The sequence below is a fragment of the Rattus norvegicus genome, chromosome 10, assembly GCF_036323735.1.
Source record: "Rattus norvegicus strain BN/NHsdMcwi chromosome 10, GRCr8, whole genome shotgun sequence".
NCBI lineage: Eukaryota > Metazoa > Chordata > Mammalia > Rodentia > Muridae > Rattus > Rattus norvegicus.
Window position 1 is genome coordinate 30,868,847 of NC_086028.1, and position 20,283 is coordinate 30,889,129.

General features: G+C 47.4%; 1 protein-coding gene across 2 annotated transcripts; it reads right to left on the reverse strand.

Annotated features, from left to right (window-relative positions):
* Positions 1-321: 321 nt before the first annotated feature.
* Lsm11 (LSM11, U7 small nuclear RNA associated) lies at positions 322-18,429 on the reverse strand. 2 transcript variants are annotated; one of them, NM_001173384.1, is made up of 4 exons: positions 17,930-18,387; positions 9,667-9,806; positions 6,309-6,392; positions 5,458-5,919 (listed from the first exon to the last, which is right to left on the reverse strand). In NM_001173384.1, the coding sequence occupies exons 1-4, from the start codon at positions 18,378-18,380 to the stop codon at positions 5,512-5,514; spliced, it is 1,083 nt and encodes a 360-aa protein (NP_001166855.1). In that variant the 5' UTR covers positions 18,381-18,387; the 3' UTR covers positions 5,458-5,511. The 2 variants fall into 2 exon arrangements, with proteins under 2 accessions (XP_006246213.1, NP_001166855.1); XM_006246151.5 differs by lacking the exon at positions 6,309-6,392 and having other exon boundaries at positions 322-5,919; positions 17,930-18,429.
* Positions 18,430-20,283: the final 1,854 nt, after the last annotated feature.

Here is a 20,283-nt window from a genome sequence, read left to right on the forward strand (position 1 = left end):
TAGATGTCCTCCTTCGCCCTTCCCTTTTCACGTGACATAGGGTCACATCCCTGAGCCTGGTTGGAAGCCAGTGAGCTCCAGCGTCTCCTGCTGCCCACCAAGATTTACCCCTGGGGTTACAGGAGGGTGTGGGATGCCTGACTTGCTACGTGGTACATGGATCTGAACTCCAATCCTTGACCGTGTAGCTCTTAGCTGCTGAGCCATTTCTCCAGCCCCTGCTTGAAATATTTTAACTCTCTGGATGTGTGTCTTCTCTTGGTAATAGACACCCAGTTTCTCCAGAATCCCCCCCCAAGTTAGCAGAGACCAAGCAGCAAGTAAATGGATACAATCATATTTATTATAGTTTCCAGACTCCCATCTGACACATATCAAAAGCAGAACATTGCAAAGGTCGAGCAGCAGGCCCCTCAACGAGAAGGGTCCCAAACCTAACGACAAGGGGTGATAGATGAGGTTAGTCGGGGGTTCTTATATCCCTTGCCGTATCAGCACTCCTAGAGTCATCCGGCTTCAGCCCTGCCCACAAAATCACGGAGTCACGGTGCAGAGGGGACACAGTTGCCAGACAGAGTCTTCACATGTCTGTACTGAATAAGCAAGTTACTTTTGGTTGCTGTCATTTTAGTTTTTTGAGACACTTTCCCTCTGTAGCTTAGACTGGCCTGGAACTCACAGGGACCTGCCTGAGGGATTACACGTGTGCGTGTTTTAGGGCGTGGCTGTCTTGCTTTCCTGTGGGGAAAACAGAAAAGGGGACCAGCTGCTCTGAAATCAGGCGATCAATCACCTGAAGCAACCCCAAGAGTTCCCAGTCATCTCCTCACAGTTCTGAAAATACAGCATCAGACATTTGCTCCCAAGGACTCAATCAGAAGTGGCTGCCAGGAACCAAACTCCCAGCCTTCCCTGGGGGTGCCCGTATTTGCAGACAGTGTTCTCAGGGAGCCAGGACGCTGCAGCTTACAGACCTCAAGCGTCTGAGGTTTGCTGAGTTTTCTTGCCCCCTTTTCTTGACAGAGGGCTTTCACTTTTATTAGGAAAGTGCAAGAGAAATGACAGACATTTGAAAAATACTCAAGACGTTGGCGGGGTAAGGAGGCCCAACCCCTCATCAGAGAACCGTGACAGGAGCCCAAGGCTTATCTTTTTATACATTTTTTTTTTCCCCGGAGCTGAGGACCGAACCCAGGGCCTTGCGCTTGCTAGGCAAGCGCTCTACCACTGAGCTAAATCCCCAAGCCCCCCAAGGCTTTTCTGAAATCCACCAATTTGCCAGAAAGTAAGGCTTGCCAGAAAGCAGGCTTAAGAGCCTTTCCCACACGGGCCAGAGGAGATGGTTTTACTTCCAAACACTGAGGAAAGCCTTCTGGGCAAGAGAGATACAGGTGAACAAGGTTACCGACAGTAGGCTGCATGCATTTCAGATACGGGGCAGGAAGAGAAAAATGAAGACATCTCTCAAACTACTCTATACCACCAGACTCTTTCTTCCATTAACTCTCGCACCGCAACCATTTCATTCATAAAAAGCACATAAGGGATGAAACCCTTTGGGGGAGCACCAGTGACAGCTAGCTGTCTTTGAATACTTTTAATTTTTTTCTTACAGGAAAAAATCTACAGGACATTTAAAGAAGCAATTTACAGAACCAAGTGTATTTCATGATTTTGCCTGCATGGCTGTCACGGGAATGGTGCAAACAGACACCCACTTCCACTCATGCTGGGTCTATTGTTTTGTCTTAAAGGGCAGAAGTGTCGGCACAGACCTCTGTGAGGCTGATGAGGAGTAAGGGCAGCCCAGAGCTCATGACCTGACAGCCCGAAGGAGCACTCTTTCTATGCCAAGGCAGATGAGGCTGCTTCTGATCCGACAGCAGCTCCCAGCAAGAGTTCATGGGCACCCACACCAGAAAGCTCTCTGCCTTCATGGGCAGCAGGCAAAGAAAGAGCAAGACACAGACTCCTTCAGATCCCTGCCTCAGATGCTAACTGGCTAAGCATTTCACAAACCACCTGCTGGTCCTAAGGGAAACCTCAGGCCTCCCAGACACTAAGACAGACAACCCAGGTGACAGCTGTACTGATATGGAGTATAAGGACGGCTTTGTGGACACAGAAATGGTTCTACATTAACTCTGCCCATTTAATGCATACTTCTTTCAAACAGTACTCCCACATGTAACCTTCCCCCACTCCCCGGCTTTCCTGTGACCTATATGGATCATGTCTGAACTTGACCAACACAAGGATATTCCTGGTGGTATGAGCACAGCCAGCAGCTTCTGCAAAAGCACTGACAGAAGCACACAGACCACTCCATCAACCCAGCCACCGAGACACACGGAGAAATCTAGGCCTCTGTACAATGGGCTGACTGGGCCTGTATAACCAGGCTCCCTTTCTCTATTTAAGTTGTATTCCTTAGTTCTTGGACAGCACCCAGGGCCCCTGTCCTGCCCTGTCCTGCCCTGTCCTGTCCTGTGTGTTGTCTCCCTTACATTTGAGCATGAACCTTTAACAGCCTGTTCAGATGGTAATACTTGCCCACATGTAATTTCTCTTCAAGCTGAGCACAAGAACTGTGGCCAAGCTGGTAACATTAATGGCTGAGTCAAAGGGTGGTAGGACACCTCTTTAGTTATAGCAATGGCAGGCAGATCTGTGAGTCTGAAACTAGCCTGGTCTACTTAGTGAGTTCCAGCCCAGACAGGCAGACACAGTGAGACTGTTTCAAAAAAAAATAAAAATAGTTATATTCTGTGAATTATTCAGATGGCTAGAAATTAGTTTGAACAATCAGAGCCATTTATTCAAAAGTAAAGTGTATCCGTAAGAGAACTGTAACCCCCACAGAACACAAGTGAAGAGGTTCTATTCCGTTCTTGAATTGTGCGACTCCTTAGTGGAAAGGGATGCATCTTCTAGGTGACCTCACCAACCCCTTTTCCTGGGTTCTTTTTTTCTCAGAAGGAAAACTTCAGCCAGTGACTCATTGACTCACTCATTCATCCAGGCCAGAGACTGAACTCAGGGTCTCATGAACAGAGCACAGGGACCACCATGAAGCACCCAGCACAGTTCCCCATCCCCCAAGTCACTACAGTGACTCACAGATGACCTGTGATATCTGTGATATTTGGAGAAGCAGAACATTATTAGGACCTATTTTTCTTTATTTTTGAAAATTGTTCCAAAACTAGAGGCAATAGTTTATTAAATTGACTTTTCTAAAAAATAATTGCCATGCTTTGCACAAAACTGCACATTTCCTAAAGAGTGTTCATTTCTGAATCATTGTCCGAATTACGCAAATTAGAACACAAATTCAAAGACAGTTTTCACAGAGAGTTGTCATGTTGAGGGGAATTATAAATCAGACCTTATAGAAATGTGAGAAGCTGTATGCTAACATGAGGTTGGCACCAGGAGCTCACTAGGATGGACAGAAACCCCTCAATTCCTTTGGATTGCACATCTCTACACAGTCGGGGAAAGAGCATCCATTCTAGCTTCTACCTAAGGGGGACAGGGCAGATGGGGGTGCAGAGCCACACAGGGAGCAAGGCTTGAGAGGCGCTCCAGACTGATGGGTGAGCAAAGCAACTGAACAACAGACCTGGCCCAGGAGGCCGAGGAGAATTTAGACTACAGGATAAAGAGCTTTGAGCTTGAGTCTTTACCAGAGCTTCCAGTGCACCTGCCCTGCCTTTAAATGTAGATACAACTGGAAATAAAAACAGGTAAAGTGAGAAGAGACAAGCCCAGAAATCCCCTTTGGGATCTGTGCTTTTAGCTGCATATTCTCCCTGCAGTACCAGAACAGATACCCTTGAAAAGCAGGCCTGGGATGTGGGGCAGCAGCGGAGAGAGTCACTTTCTCCTAGATGAAGGTGTTCCTCTGAGAACTCCTGCTTCTTTCTAGAGGAGAGACAGACCAGGAAGCTCTCATAGTCCTCTGATGGAGGCTACAGGACCAGAAATGACAGCTGGAAGATCGCTTTCTTATACAGCACCTGCCTCACTCACAGAACAAGAAGTTTTACAGAGCTATACTCTAGAATAAGGAAATGTATTCACGGCACTTAGATATGCTTAGAGGCTGTAAAATGTCTTCCTGAAACTCTGCCACAGTGCCCTGGTGAGGTAGGTGTCTGATGGGGAAACTGAGGCACGTCTGCTGACTTTTCATTGTCTGATGAGGCAGTGGTCCAGCTAACAGAAGAACCAAGTGTCCCAGTCTCTAAACTTGATTTACCCTGCTTCTCAGAGGGCTTACCAATGCTATTGAAAGACCCGGCAGGGGAAATGTTCTATTCAAACATACATTTGGACTAACTAGCTACTTCTCATTCTCCCTCTGAACATAAGTTATCTAAGACAGAGCAAGTATAAACAAAAGTTTGTAAGTCAATGGTGCCTAACAGTCTATGTCAAGATGCAGGCCAGTCTGTACTAGTGACTGAAAAGCATACGCTGATATAATTCAAGTAGGAGCAACCCGGGTCCTTTGGTATTCCTGACACTCAAGCATAAATGGGAGTCAAGGGCCCTTAGGACACACCCATCTTTCTTTCTAAGAACCTCACTGGCTTGACACAGGGAATAAAGTATGACCCCTCTTTCGGTGACACCATTCTGAGACTTTCTACACAAGGCCAGGCCCGCCTGGAAAGGCAACTCCCAGCAGTGAGAGAGATGTGCATTACTGAGTTCATGTAGAACTCTCTGAAGTCAGACAGGAAGGGCGCATCAGGACAGGTCACACATAACACATGGGGTGACAGCACAGGTCACATGCACTAGCACCATGCCACAGGAGTCGGAGAGGACAAGCCACAAGTTCGGGACAGTCCCATCTGGTGTGCCATGTGCAGAGGCCACCTCTGGTGAGGGCGACAAGCTTCTGCATGCCTTCCCAGGGGATGAGGGGGCAGAGCAGAGAGCTTACCACTGCTGCTTGGAACAACCACCTAGCTGAGCTTAACTCCTTCATAAGCTGGTAACTTTCCTAGACCTTATTAATATTCAAAGGATAAAAAATTTCATTTCTTGATCAAGAGAGAATGATGTAGAAGATCAGTTCCAAGATATGGCTGCGGGATCTTGGGCAATTTACACGGCTCGAACACGATCATCGTAAGATCAAACTCATTGTGCTCAGAGCGCTAGCCTTTGGAAATGAAATTATTCCTTCTCAGACACTCCTGAGGTTTCCACGGAGTGGAGTCCACTTGTACTGGGACCCTAAGTCAAAGCAAAGTGCTTACACTTGAGACTCTGGAGCAGCCAGTGGCAGCCCGTCAGAGCATGTCCTGTGAATGGCTGTTGCCTGGTTAGAACTGCTGACCTGTCCTTCCAGAGGGTGAGCCAGCTCTGTGCTCTGCATGGGCAGGACCAGCGGGAACCACTTCGACTCACACTGTTTGGGATACTAGGATATAGCATAGGAACAGTTCATGCACTTTATTTCTAAAACCCAAAGGTCAAGTGGGGCTGAGCTGCTCACTGTGCAAGATGAACCAGCAGGACATTCTCACCTCGAATGAAAATCTGATTTATGTGTCGAGTAAACACTTGCTGGTAATCCACCTTGGGCTTTCGCTTTTTCTTACGGGACTGGCCCCGTGAAAGGGTGGTGGCCCTGGAGAAGGTACCTCCCACACTGGACCCTTCTGTCCGTGTAGTCCTCCCTGACAGCTCAGACCTGGACTCCTCCCTTGCAGATGCCTGCAGGGAAGAAGGGACGGAGCGGGAGCGCCTGTGTGAGCCTCGGTCAGTGTCTCCTCGTCCCCACACTGAAGCCACCTTCCAAGTAGATGTCTGGGAGTAACGAGACAGGGTGGAGTCCTCCACTGCAGACTTGGAATCCGCTTCCTTTTTGGAATCTTGGAGTTTCAGCCGATCAAATAGCTACAAGGAAAGCAGTGACAACTATCAGCCTTGGTAATGCCTACAATGTAACTGTCAGCACACTTGACAAGGTCAGATCCTTAGGCACATCTTGCATGACATTTCTAAAGGTAGCAGTCACTTTCTAATTTCTCTAACTGATTCAGATAATGACGAGAAGATACTGGTAAAAAATACCAGTATCTCTGTGGTAAAAAGCTGAAAGGCATTAGAGCGTTTGAAGAGGCAACTTGTGGCTCACAGACATAGGTAAGAAGCAGGTGCTTTTGGGATCTGCTGGGAGCATGAGGTGAGGAGCTAAGGCTCTGATAAAGGCAGCGGGCTTGTCATCATGGCTTCTATGCTAGAAGGCAGGATGGGAACTCAAGAGGTCAGGGGGAGCTGCCTACCCTAGTGAGAGTCAGCGAAGAATCCCGTTCGTATGCTTTGCCTAAGACAGGTTTACGGTAGGTCTCATCCACGTCTGTGAGGGCCTAGAGGAAGAGCCCAAAGGGAAGAAAAACAGACATTATTTATGGAGGTTTTGCAAAAAGGCAGAAGACTATTTAATCAGAGCAGGGCTAAACAGGTGAGTGACACAGCCTGGACCCAAGATGGTAAGGTCTGACAGCAGCTGCCCAGGACTGCCAAGCTCTTCCTGGTAGACTAAAGGAGCTTCTTTGACAAGGACAAGGCCTCTGCATGGCAGATACTCTAAACTTTCAGTGCACATAAATATGCAGGAAGCTTATTAAAATTCAGACATGAGGTTGCTCTGTTTTTAAATGTGAGGTTTTGTGTTTCTTTGGTTTGTTTTTTCTTTTCCATCTCCCTCCCTTCGTCCAACCTCTTACTCCCTCTTTTGAGTGAGGATCTCATTATATAGACCTGGCTGGCCTGGAACTCTCTATGTAAATCAGGCTGACCTGGAATTCACTGAGATCCACCTGCCTCTGCCTCTTTCCTGCTGGGGTTAAAAGTGTGCACTGGCACACTGCTCACTTATTTTCACATTTGTATGCAGGGAGAAGGTGCACACTGTCCATTGTGTTGCAGCTCTGAGGGGAAAGGCATCCAAGGAATACCTTGTCAGGAGCCAAGGAGTATCACAAACTTAAACAGTGCAACAAATCTCACAAGAGATTTACTGAAAGAGACACAAAAGTGTGGTTGCCTGTGCCTGGGTGAGAAGCAGCAGAGAACTGACCAGGAGGCAGGCTTTATATAGGGTTTCTTGGGGGCAGGGTTTTCAGAGTGAAGATTTCCAGGATGAGGATTGGTGGGTTTTCTAACCAGGAAGTAGGAGCTTTTACCCTACAAAGCAGGTTTATATGGGGTTTCCTGGGGAGCAGTTTTCCAGAGTGGAGGTTTTCAGGGTGAAGAATAGTGGGATTTCAAATCCCGAGCTTAAGGTGAGCCCAGGGATTGGTGGGGTTTTGAGTTCAGAGACTGGTGAGTTTTCAAGCCCCAGAGGAAGTGATGTGAGTGCAGACTTTTTACTCTACACATGTGTTACCACTCAGGCATAGGAGTCAGATGACCAACAGGACTCGGTTCTTACTTTCTACCAGCGGAATCTGGGGATCAAATCTTGTCACCAGGCTTGGTGGCCAGCGACTTTGCCTGCCTAAGCCACTTCATCAGTCCAAAATTAGAGATTCCCACGTGCACTGTTCAACAGAATTCTCAGGTAATTCTGCTTCAGGGCAGTGGCAGACCACACACTAAGAAACATGACTACTTCTTCAGCCTCAGTCTCAGTAAGCCTGGGGTTCACCAGAGTGACTTGAACAGTGTCAGCAAGATCAGCCTCAGAGGAAACTGTCAGGATCTATGACACTGTGCAATGGAAGTTACTCTGAAAATGTAAACTCACCCCACAAATCTAAAAACACATCAATTATGACCACTCCTGTCAATAAATATACTCTTTTTAATTCTCTCTTCCCAGGTATGGTGGCTCACCCTGTAACCTCAGGCAGGAGACTGAGGCAGGACGACAACTGCCACAAGTTCAAGGCCAGTCTAGGAAGCATCATGGGTTCCAGGCTGTCCAGAAATCCTGAGAGAGAAACTTGTCTCTTTTCAACAAAAAATCATCACAGTGTGCTAGCCTACTTTAAGAAATGAGAAAAGAGGCTCAGAGGGATTACCAAATGGTGAAGCCCCTAGGATCTAAATTCCATAACAATTAAAAGGTGAGTTTCAAGCCAGATGCCCACCTTTATTCCCACCACTCAGGAGACAGAGGCAGGAGGGCCTAGGGACATTCTAGGCCAGCTTGATCTACAGGACTAGTTCCTGAGGTACATAATAAAGAGACCCTGTCTCAAACAATCAAACAAGTCAGGTTTTAGAGGCCATAAAGACTCGGGCTATATAGCCTTGAACTTCATCAGTAGGAACTGACATGGATCGAACTCCTCTGGACTTGGTTCCATCTATAAAAAAGAACCAGGAGCTCATCTATAAAAACACATAAAGGGGAACAGGGGTGGAAGGCTGTAAGTTTGAGGCCAGGCTTAGCTACGGTGTGTGTGTGTGTGTGTGTGTGTGTGTGTGTGTGTGTGTGAGAGAGAGAGAGAGAGAGAGAGAGAGCGCGCAACTGCAGGCACCTGTGTGCTCACTCTAGGAGACCAGCAGTCAGACCCCAGGTGTCACATTCCTTAGAAGCTGGTCATCCTGTGTTTTGACACAGGAAATAAAGAATGGCTGTCAGGCATGGTGGCACACACCTTTAATCCCACCACTCAGAAGGCAGAGGTAGGTCAATCTCTGTGAGTTCTAGGGTAGCCTGGTCTACACAGTGAGTTCCATCAGGAGTACATACTGGGACTTAGCAGTTCACTGTCTGCAGTCTGGTCTGCAGGGCTAGATCCAGGACAGCCAGGGCTACACAGAGAAACTCAATCAAAATCAAACAAGCAAAAGAATGGCTGGTGGGTAGTCTATTCTAAATTACTAAAGGAAGACATAAGTATTCTTTAAGGTTTTAGGTCTATAGGACAGGTTAATTCTTTAATTGGTGGAGGGAGGCTATCTTGTGTGCTGTTTTTAAAAGAGCTAAAGAGGATCATGTGGGTTGATGTTCGATATTTAATCAGGTAGAACTTGAGGGAGGCAGATTATTTTCCATTATGTGGATGTGCTTTAGTCATTATTTCTGAAATTGGCCTCACTGATGTTGTGGTGGTTTGGACAGGAATGGTCCCTACAGACCCATGTGTTTGAATCCTTGGCCATAGGAGCGTGTGGCTTTGTTGAAGGAAGTGTATCACCATGGAGGCAGGCTTTGAGATCCTATGTGTTCAAGCTATGCCCAGTGTGGTGCACAGTCTCCTTCTACCCGTGGATCAAGATGCAGAACTCTCAGCTCCTCCTGCATCATGCCTGTCTGGATGCTGCCATGCTCCTGCCTTGAAGATAATGGACTGAACCTCTGACCCTGTGAGCCAGCCCCAGTTAAATGCTGTCCTTTATAAGACTTGCTGTGGTCATGTTGTCTCTTTACAGCAATGGAATCCCATCCTAGCAGCACTCCAGCATCTCTCACAGATGTGAGATTAAAAAATAACCTCAGTCTCCATACACTGCCCCATATGCCTGGGAGCAAGGGAGCGCCTTTGCTTTAAGGGAAATGAGCAGAAAAGCTATTTTCTGTGATTGTCAGGTGTACAAAGTATAATTCTGAGAAATTACTCCTAGGCCTTTGCTTAACGAGGTTACTCCCGCCCTTCAGACACACGGGTTTCTAAGAAGGCTTGTTACCATGTTCCAGAACTTGTCGAAGGCAACGAGGAAGCCAGTGCAGACGCCGCGGAGTCCCTTGAAAGTGCGGATGTGCACGTTCACCTTCACCCCCTCTCGGATGCAGCGGTGCAGCTCGCCCAGAGGGCTACCCTCATGCACTGCAACAAGAAAGCCTTGTCAGGTCAGCGCTGGATAACGCCTGCCTCACTGGCAGGCCGCAGGGCCGCCGGGGCACCAGGGCCCCCTGGCCCACCTGAGGAACCCTCTCCCTCACTAAGGCACTCCATGGGCAGCAAGATGAACTCAGCCAACGCACTCAGGAGGCCAGATTCCAACAGACTGCAGAGAAGCCGCCATGCGCGCCTCAAATCTAAATCTTTCACTATCTATAAATGTCTACTCTGTTTGATGAGGACAGTGATTCTAAGATGCACCATTATTTTTTAAAAAATGTCTGTAGGTAAAAAAAGAAATAAAGGGGAGTGCACACACCAGTAGCTGGACTTCTCTCAGTCCTGTGTTGTTCAGTTTAATTCTGAACTGCACTCCTGGGTCACCCTTTTCATAAACCAAAAGCCTTGTTCCTATATGAGGGCACCATACTACTTTTTAAATATATGCTAGCCTCTCAAAGAAAATGGCTTTTTAGGGAGCTGAATATTCGTTAAAATACAAACATATTTTAAGCAGAACATGGTAGCACACCTTTAATCCCAGCACTCTGAGGCAGAGGGAGGCAGAGCTAGTTCAAGGCCAGCCTGGGCTACAGAGCGAGTTCCAGAACAGCCAGAGCTATACAGAGAAATCCTGTTTCAAAACAAACAAACAAAATCATAAACAAACAAAACCATAAATAAGGGTTGGAGAGAGATGGCTCAGGGGTTAAGAGCATGGACTGCTCTTCCAGAGGTCCTGAGTTCAGTTCCCAGCAACCACATGGTGGTTCACAACACCTGTAATGGGATCTGATGCCCTCTGCTGGTGTGTCTGAAGACAGCAACAGTGTACTCACATACATAAAATAAATCAATCCTTAAAAAAGAAACTATTGAAAAGTCATAAACAAACAAAAACATAAACAAACAAACAAAAATGGACATTTAAAAATATAAGCATTATAGTTATATCTATGGGTTCAGATAGCTGTTCGTTTGGGTAATTTTATATTATGTGCCATAAAAGTTTAAAGTTGTAAACTGGATGTGGTGGCACATGCTTTTTTTTGTTTTTGTTTTTTTGAAGGTTTCAAACACCTTATTCATGAGACATAATTTAATTTCCTATTGTGTATTAAGCAATGTACCAAGTACTGTGTTTATAACCAAGAATAACAGACTTCCTGTCAGCTGAAATCTCAATATTTTAAAATAGTAAATGTAAATTTCACACATGAGTAAGTACTGTGAAGAAAACATCTTGTTTTTGTGGTGCTGGGGATCAAACCCAGGACTGTGTATTCTAGCCAACAGCCAGTCTGCAACCCAGACACGACCCTAGTTCTGAGACAAAAGGTAACTTAGATAAAGGCAGCATGAATGGAATTGCAGACTTGGCTACTGAAACAGGCAGTCTCCAATGCCATGAACAGAATCCCTAAAAGAGGAAGCGCTCTTCTCTCACTACACTGGGTGTCCTGTACATAGCATTACCTGTCTGTCCCACTGATAGGTCCAGGGTCAGAACAGCTGACAAGATGCTCTCCTGGGAGTTTGGACAGAATCTCGGGAACAAATTGCAGCTGAGGTCCCAGGGAATTTCAGGTAGATTTTATATCACTTTAGAGGTTGGAAGTCCTGACCTTTGAGCCTGTGAGTCCTAAAGTTTTCAACACATTCCCTGGTGGACTGTTACCTTTATTCACTCAGCTTTACTCTTTGCAATCAATATTGTTGGCTTCTAAGAAGGCTAGCAGTGCTGATGATCTGGGTAACTGAGGACTGCAGTTAGCATTTATTAAAACAGAAACAATGTAGCCGACAGGAAACAACTCCCCACTTCCTCTACCTTGGCCTGACAGCCACTGTTCCGTGGCACATGCTTTTAATCTCAGTACTTTGAGGCAGAGGCAGGCAGATTTCTGTGAGTGCAAGTATAGCTGTTTATAAAATGTAAAGTTGTTTCAGTATCAGTATTTATAATTTCATTTGCTTTATTTTAATCAATATATTGCTATAGCTGCCTTTAGGATGAATTAGTCTTTTCAATTATATCGTTTCTAGAATTTAAAAATTTTATTTTTCTTTTTTTTCTCCATCTTTATTAAATTGGGTATTTCTTATTTACATTTCAATTGTTATTCCCTTTCCCAGTTTCCAGGCCAACAATCCCCTAACCCTTCTATATGGGTGTTCCCCTCCCCATCCTCCCCCCAAAATTTTATTTTTCAATCTATCATATATGATATTAGGGTTCCTCATGGCACCTGGGACAGAACTTGTTGTAGAATGGCCTTTTGATGTACACTCTGGGTGTGCTCCTGGAGTTACTGTATTTCGGTGTATATCTTCACAGCAGGACGAAAGGGACCCGATGGTATGAGGCGCACGTGCTGAGTGTCTGGCTGCTGAGAGCCCTAAAATAGCATCGTGCGAGCACAGCAGTGTGAGCACGCAAGGAAGGGGTGATGGGCAGGGGAGATTCTGTTTTCATGTTGAGAGCTTCCCCTGCGGAGCCTGGTGCAATGACAGACTTTCCCCGGTTCATGTCAGTTTATCTCCACGTGCTGCTAGTATTCAGAAACCAACCAACCAACCAGCAAACCAAAGAACCCCAATATATTACACACACACACACACACACACACACACACGCACGCACACACACGCGCGCGCACACACACCAGTTTAGATAACTGATTTCTTCATTCATGAGTGGGTGTAGAATGAAAAAACATGACAGATGAAGGAAAATCCTCTTGGAAGAGAAATGACTCAACGAGTGAAAAGTGGGAGTTTATATGTCATATTGGACATGAGGTTACACGGTACAGTCGGAGGCCCAGTGACAGGATCAATGGCCTTAGAAGGAAGCTGAGGGGCTGGCTAAGCTCACAGCCAAAAATATAAGAAAGGAAACAGAAAAAACTGCTGGTCATTAGCTTGTTTTCTGACAATGGCTTTGAACCTTTAGTGTGTGTGTGTGTGTGTGTGTGTGTGTGTGTGTGTGTGTGAGAGAGAGAGAGAGAAAGAGAGAGAGAGTGTGTGTGTGTGAGAGAGAGAGAGAGAGTGTGTGTGTGTGTGTGAGAGAGTGTGTGTGTGTGTGTGAGAGAGAGAGTGTGTGTGTGTGTGTGAGAGAGAGAGAGTGTGTGTGTGTGTGTGTGTGTGTGTGAGAGAGAGAGAGTGTGTGCGTGTGTGTGTGTGTGTGTGTGTGTGTGTGTATCTATGCATGTCACAGCTTTCCAACATCAGGTATGTAAGCAGCATGCAGACCCTTACTCAAAGTAACCTCAGCAAGTGACCTTTTTCCCTTGCAAGTCCAAGTTTCTTCATTTGTAAAACAGAGTTGAGCTAGTAACCTTCTAGACCACATTTGGGAATGTCTCTGTAATTCAACTGACTGAAGCTCGCCACAATGCCCTGGTTAGATGCTCTGCACACCAACAGGCAGCGTCTCTTCCACAAAGTGGAAGTTCCCTTTCTAGGCTGAACAAAAAAGGGGCCTGTATCTTCCTGAAACAGAGAGCAAGCTCGCATCCTAACTAAGCAAAGGGCAACCCGGGTATCGTAACTCTTCTATCTGTAGTATTTGATTTTTCTTCTTCCGAAAATCCCACAAGCTGGAGTCTTAGGAGTCGTTTGCTTCTCTCTGTAGGTGGTAGCATCACCTATGAAAGCCGCTGTCAAGGCAAACGTGAGCTTCCCGTTCTGAGACTTCGTTCTTTCCCAGCATTCCCATGGCAAACTCCGGAAGCATATGAAGCAGACTCTTAAAACTTACTATGGGGAAAAATGCATCATTTTGAAGAAAAGTTCTTCCCAAATCCCTTCCTCTCCTGCCACTAATTTTGAGACACCCATCCAACTCCAGATGAGCTTTGCCCTGCTTGCGGTCAGCAAGAAGTTCAGGCCAAGCATGACCGACCACCTTCTTGGCGTTCTCCATCTCTGAAGCATAGTTCAGTGCAGACTTACTTGATGCTTGGCACATTTCAGGTCTCCTGGCTCCCTTTACAAACTACAACATCCGGCTCATTACTGCCACTCCAGGTTCTGTAAAAGCCAGGCCCCCTGGTAAGCTTGCTTTAAATCTATCGTTTTTGTTTAAGTCTCACTATGCCTTAACGCACGAGTACTTTTGCTACCAAGAGGCTGAGGATTCTCCTGCTGTATTCGGATGAAAACCATGAACAGACAGATCCCTAGTTCAGTCAGCTCCTTGCTCTCCTGTCCATCCATTCCTCCACAGTCAGCTTGATTGTTCGCTACTCCTCCACCTCACAGGTCTTGGCTGCCCTTCTCCATCCACAGACTCTGTCATGGCAGTACTCCTTCAGTTCTTCAGTCTCAGCCTGTACAGTGTCTGTTCCTAACCACTCTTAGGAACTCTCCTGTGACCAGTTAGCTACTGTTGGGCATGCCTGGGGCTCCAGCATCCTCAGGAGGTTGTCCACTCTTCATGTCACCAGGTCTGCCTGCTCTGCCCAAGACAACGACCACACCCAGTGAGGCTGTTCAGCTGAGGATTCACGGAGGCCGAGTGTCCAGCAGAAGAGGGTAACACCGAGGAGGACAGTGAAACAAGGGATGTGTACATGCACGTGCACAGACCCCAGTCTGCTAGCCGCTAACTGCACTCGGTCATACGGTGCGCAGGTTTACTGGGTACACTTCTGGCTGTCATGAGTAGAGGTGATTCTTCTGCCCCTGACTGAGGACATCCGCAAGGTGGATGGGATCATCCAGAGAGGTTGTTGAGTTAAAGTAGTATCTCGTGGAGCCATTAGGGTGACATCGTAGGGTTGAAGTGCCAGTCTGACATGGTGGTAGTTGTCAGTATGATGGTCTCCAGAATAGAAGTGAGGGCATATCAGACGGGCATGATAGCTATGGAGATTTCTGTTACCGGACTGACAACAACCTGGGGTAACATGCCCCAAGGGTCTGAAACAAAGTATTCTGGGCAGACATGAGGTGTTAAAAGTAGCCATAGTTCCTGAGGAAAGACTCCAAATGCAGATGGGGCTGGTTGATTAACCGCTCCAGAGTTTCTGAGAATGTGGTGCTGGAGCAAAAAGGGCACACTGACCATCTTCCCTGGTGGCAATCCCAGGAATGGTAACAAGGCCTTTCACGGCACCACTGGGCTCAGGGACCACACAGATAACAGTGGCCAATCCCTGCCTGACATGAGGGTTGTTCCTGGGCAGTTTGGACTACAGAAGGGCTCTGGAAGGGTCTGAGAGCTTCCAATTAAGAGACTGAAATGCTCATGTGTTCCCAACGTAGTCATTTCAAGAGGTAAACAAAATACTAACAAGTATTCAGAGTGAGGACAAGGACACGATGAGAAAACCACAGAATCAACTAACCTGGGCTCACAGGGGCTCATAGACACTGAACCGCCAACCAGGGAGCCCGCATGGGACTGACCTAGGCCCTCCACACATATGTAATGGTTGAGCATCTTGGTCTTCACGTGGGAATCCTAACAGCGGGAGCAGGGGCTGTCTCTTTGGGACCCTGGGCTCTCTCTTCTGGCCTCAATGGGAGGAGACGCACCTAGTCTTGTTGCAACTTGATATGCCAAGGCTGGCTGACATTCATGGGAGGCCTCCCCTTTTCTGAAAAGAAAGGGAAGAGGGATGGATGGGGGATGGAGGAAGAACCAGGAGGAAAGAAGGGAGGGTGTGATGGTTTGTCTATGCTCAGCCCAGGGAGTGGCACTATTAGAAGGTGTGGTCCTGTTGGAGTAGGTGTGTCACTGTGGGTGTGGGCTATAAGACCCTCATCCTAGCTGCCTGGAAGCCTATTCTGCTAGCAGCTTTCAGAAGATGTAGACCCCTCAGCTCCTCCTGCACCGTGTTCCTGCCATGGTAATAATGGATTAAACCTCTGAATCTGTAAGCCAGCCCCAATTAAATGTTGTCCTTTTAAGACCTGCATTGGTCACAGTGTCATGGTGTCTGTTCATAGCAGTAAAACCCTAACTAAGACAGAGGGGAAACTGCTGTTGGGATGGTAAAGTTAATTAATTGAAATAAAACAAAATAAAAAGGAACGCTCACAACAAAGACTGACCACAAAGTTAACTTTCTCCTCTGGCGAGCTTTATCTAACAACGCCTACCCCAAGTACTGGAAGGCACGGTGGCACTCAGGAGAGATCTCAGTCCGGTTTACAAGGAGGCTCAAAGGCATCAAAGTTGCTTGTTCAAGGTCATTTGCTTAGCCAACAGCTGAGCCAGCGCTCAGTCCAAGCAGCTACGGCATCCTGACCTTTAATTATGTCAACCTGAAAATAATGACAACCCACAGGAAGTGACTCTAGATGCCGACGAAAACTTCTTCCTAATTAGAAAATGTCACTGTCCTAAATGCTTTCAAATGTTGATGAAATTAACCCTTACAGAGCCAGACAGACACTGCTTTCATTAACCACGTTGGGTGTAACTGGCCTAAAATGAAGCAGTCAGAAAGGAAGAGAAGCCAGTGTTCAAACTTAAGTGAACCCTATCCATTATGAAAAGGGCTAACCTCTACTGCATATAAAGTATATTAAATACCTTGAATTTTGAAGACTGTGTTTTCATCCACGCCCATCCCTAACCTCAAATCCTAAAGGTGTCCCCCATTCCCCCTTGGAGAAACTCCTTAACAAACCTAATCCTTGAGCTTTAGTCATGGAGCTTGTCCTTTGTGGTACCCACCCATCTTTCCTGGTGCTCCATCTGCTTCAGGTTTTCAATGACGAGGGCCAGTAGTGTGAGGTCTTAACTCCAGAAATGAACTTAATCACGAGAGCCAGGTGAGGCTGTGCCTCACACAGTCCTGACAGCACAGTAAAACCAGAATCTTCCTCAAGTGTTTCCCGTAACAATCTTGCTAGCAAGGAGGTAACAGGAATAAATGGGGAATAAATGTCACGCTCTGAGACTTGGGTACCATTCAATAACTTAACAGTGGCAACGCACACAGGCAAATAGAAGGTACTGTAGCTGCTTGTTCCAAAGCCAGGCACGCTCTGTCTTTCTGTTACTGCTGTGCGAGCCAGCTCTGGGAAATCCTGGCTGGGCAGGGAAGATCTGGTACAGTATGTCAGCCCACAAAGGCACCAGCAGCACTGCACTGCTTTTCAGGGTCTTTCTCTCTCTCAATAAACAAATTTCCAGGAACATAACAAAACAAAATCTGCTGACTTCACACCTTCTATTCCAAAAGAAGTCACTTTAACATTGTAACGGTTTAATTAGCAGGCTACAGAAGCTTTGACTGGCTAAGTAGGTCACTGTGTTCACAGGGCAGATGTCATAACTATTTGATATAACCCTAGGCTGTTTTTATTCCATTTAAACAAGATCTAAATAGCACATTAGAACCTTTGCTTTTTAAGGCTTCTTTCACCCTGAGGATCTATTAGGAAGCTGCAAGAATTTCTTTTGTGCCATTTACACACCTTCAGAATTTAAAACAACCTGCACACACGGACAACCTGAGCCTGACAGATCTGCTCCAGCCAGCCAGTGGCTGTAAAACCGCACCTGTGTTTTGGTAGCATTCTGTGTCTGCCGCACTCAACACTAGCAATTTAGGTAATGTGAACATATGGTGATCAAGTCCCTGCATGGAAACGGCACCCCAGGCGGGGCTGTCACTTCCCATGTCGGGATATGAGACGTCTCTTGTGCTATATGTGGACGTATCTTTCTCCTCACTACTCCGCCTGACCCTCAAATGCCACTCAGCTTCATTCTGCCCCTGTGCTCCAACACAACTTCTGTACATCTCCTCAACTCCCTGCAGTGGTCCCCAAGACCTCTTATCATTTCTGCAGACCTCTGATGTCCGCCCCATCCCCCAAAACTGTCTACAAGCCCCACAATCTCTTCGTTTGCCTCATCACTCCGCAGCCCCTCTGCAGCTCCTCACCACCTGGGGGACACTCCTCCGGACATCAGTAGTCTGCAGATCTTTACCCCGTGGGTCGTCACTCTCCCTGTTCCTCAACTCATGCACGGCTTCTGTGATTCAGAGGGGATCTTCCCCGCGCCCCTACGGCCCTCGGGACTCCCGCAGACGCCCTTTGCAAGCCCTCCCTAGACCTCCGGCTGCCCCCACAGCACTCACAGGGCATCCGCGTGAGCACGTTGCGGGGTGCCTTCTTGCTGCGCCCCGGGCCCTGGCGTCGCGACCCGGCCGTGCCGTCCGTGTCCTCCTTGACCACCATGAGCCGGCGCAGGCGCTGGATGCGCTCGGGATCCGGGGTGGGCGCGGCTCGGCGACGGGCCCTGGACGAGGTCCCGGCTCCCGTGGAGGTTCCGGTGGAGGTTCCCGCCGAGGCCGGCTCTCCCGTGCCCCGAGCTCGACCGCGCCCGGTGCGCCCGCCCTTCAGGAAGCTCTCGTACTCCGCCACGTTGTTGAAGCAGGGAGCGTTGGGGTAAGGAATGGGCGGCAGGCGCGGCGCGTACAGGGCCAGCAGCGGGTCGAAGCTGTAGGAGCTGACGTCCAGCCGCGGGCTGGGCGGGCTGGCTGGGCTGCCGGCGCGAGCCGACCTCGCCCCCCACTCGCGCTCCTCCATGTTTGAAAGGCCCGCAAGCCGAAGCCGATGGGCGGGAGAAAGGAACCGGGCCGCCAGAGGGCGGCACTGCGCAGCCGCAGCCGCGGCCCAGGGGCACGCACTGCGCAGTTGCTGCCACCAGGGGGCAGCATAGATTTGCTCTGGAGAACTGCAGGGGGCGTGGCGCAAGGCAGGGGCGTGGTGAGAGGCGTGACTTGCCTAGACCTCGCTCCGCCTCTACAGACAGCTGACAGGTTGAGGCTGTTCTCTGACCTTTTTGTTACTAGATGCTATTTCTTACTTCTCATTTCCCCCCTCCCATTGACATTTACTGTCTCTTCTGAATTTGAGATCTAACAATGAAGGACACATTACTCGGAAGCAAAACCAACATTCCGGAGGCAGTAAAAATTAACCATTTAGAAAAACTCACTGATACGTATAGACAGACAGCTTAACGCGTAGGCCCCGAGATCAGCATTTTAAAATCCCAGGATGTTCTGTTGTTCAGATTGAGCTGGAGGCAAAAGACAAGAAGACAAGACATACCCCGTTTTTCATTCTTGTTGAGTATATTCCTGACGTGTGTCGGGTTAGCCTGTCTGGGCTCAAATTACTGAGCTTCCTTGGGTTTTCATTGTCGTCTGAACTATGGCAGGAAGGTTACAGAGTACACAGTGAGTGCATATTAGCTGGTTGATGATATAGAAGGTGGGTGATTCCAATCACCTCCTTTCCCTGCCAAGACTGGAGAACCCTTGGTATCAAAGAAAACAAGACTAACTCCATTGATGTTTTCCTGAGTACAGCAAAATCCGAAGAACCAACACTATTTAGCTCTAATTCAGCAAAACTCTTTAAGATATATTTCATATTGGGGCTGGAGAGATGGCTCAGTGGTTAAGAGCACTGATTGCTCTTCCAGAGGTCCTGAGTTCAAATCCCAGCAACCACATGGTGGCTCACAACCATCTGTAATGAGATCTGATGCCCTCTTCTGGTGTGTCTGAAGACAGCTGTAGTGTACTTATATATAATAAATAAATCGATCTTTTAAAAAAAGATATATTTCATGTTTATGTTTGCTGTCATGAGAAATCACAGCAATCACAGAGGCCAGAGGGTGTTGGACCCCCTGGAATTGTAGTCCTTGTGAGTTACCGTGTGGGTTCTGGGTCTTCCTTTGGAAGAATAGCCAGCGCTCTAACTACTGAACCATCTCTCCAGCCCCCAAAAGTAGGTTTTTAAAAGGCAAGTCTCCTGTAGATAGTCCCACCTCATGCAGCATAGCTGTCTTGCCTCTTGCCACCTCCAGCCAGTCATTCTCCTAACTGCTACCACCTTCTCATAGTATCAACCAGCATTAAGTCTACACGTGCTGCTTTGGGCTCCTCTTTACTTCCTGTGTGTTTGAAAATGTGGCCCCAAAGAGCACTTGAGTATCTTTAAGACAGAGATGAAACTTAGCTCACGGCAGAAAGATCAAATGAAGAGCAAGCTTTGGGTGGGTAATGGTACTTGACGGCACTGGTATTTAACCCGGCTTATTGCTTTAAAACCCCCTGCCTGAGTGGAAACCTCCAAGCTACACAACCACCATTAGATGACTGTCTTAGGACAAGCCCAGAGGTAGACTTCCCTGGATCTGAAAGCACAAACTTTCTCTAGTGGTTGTCATGAAACTTGGGTCTTTATTCCCTACTCGCCCAACTTTGCTATAAAATGCTATCAACTTATCATTAAGTTAAATTTGCTCATCAAGAGCTAATGATCTTACTGCCTCTTCAGTATGCTGAGGGAATAGCTTGCCCAGAGTGCTATAATGTTCACAGCCTGTACCAGAAGCATTTGGGCTTTAAAAAAAAAAAATCACTGCAGAGTCCCAAACATCCACATGGGTGCCTTATATTGGCACTTTCAAATT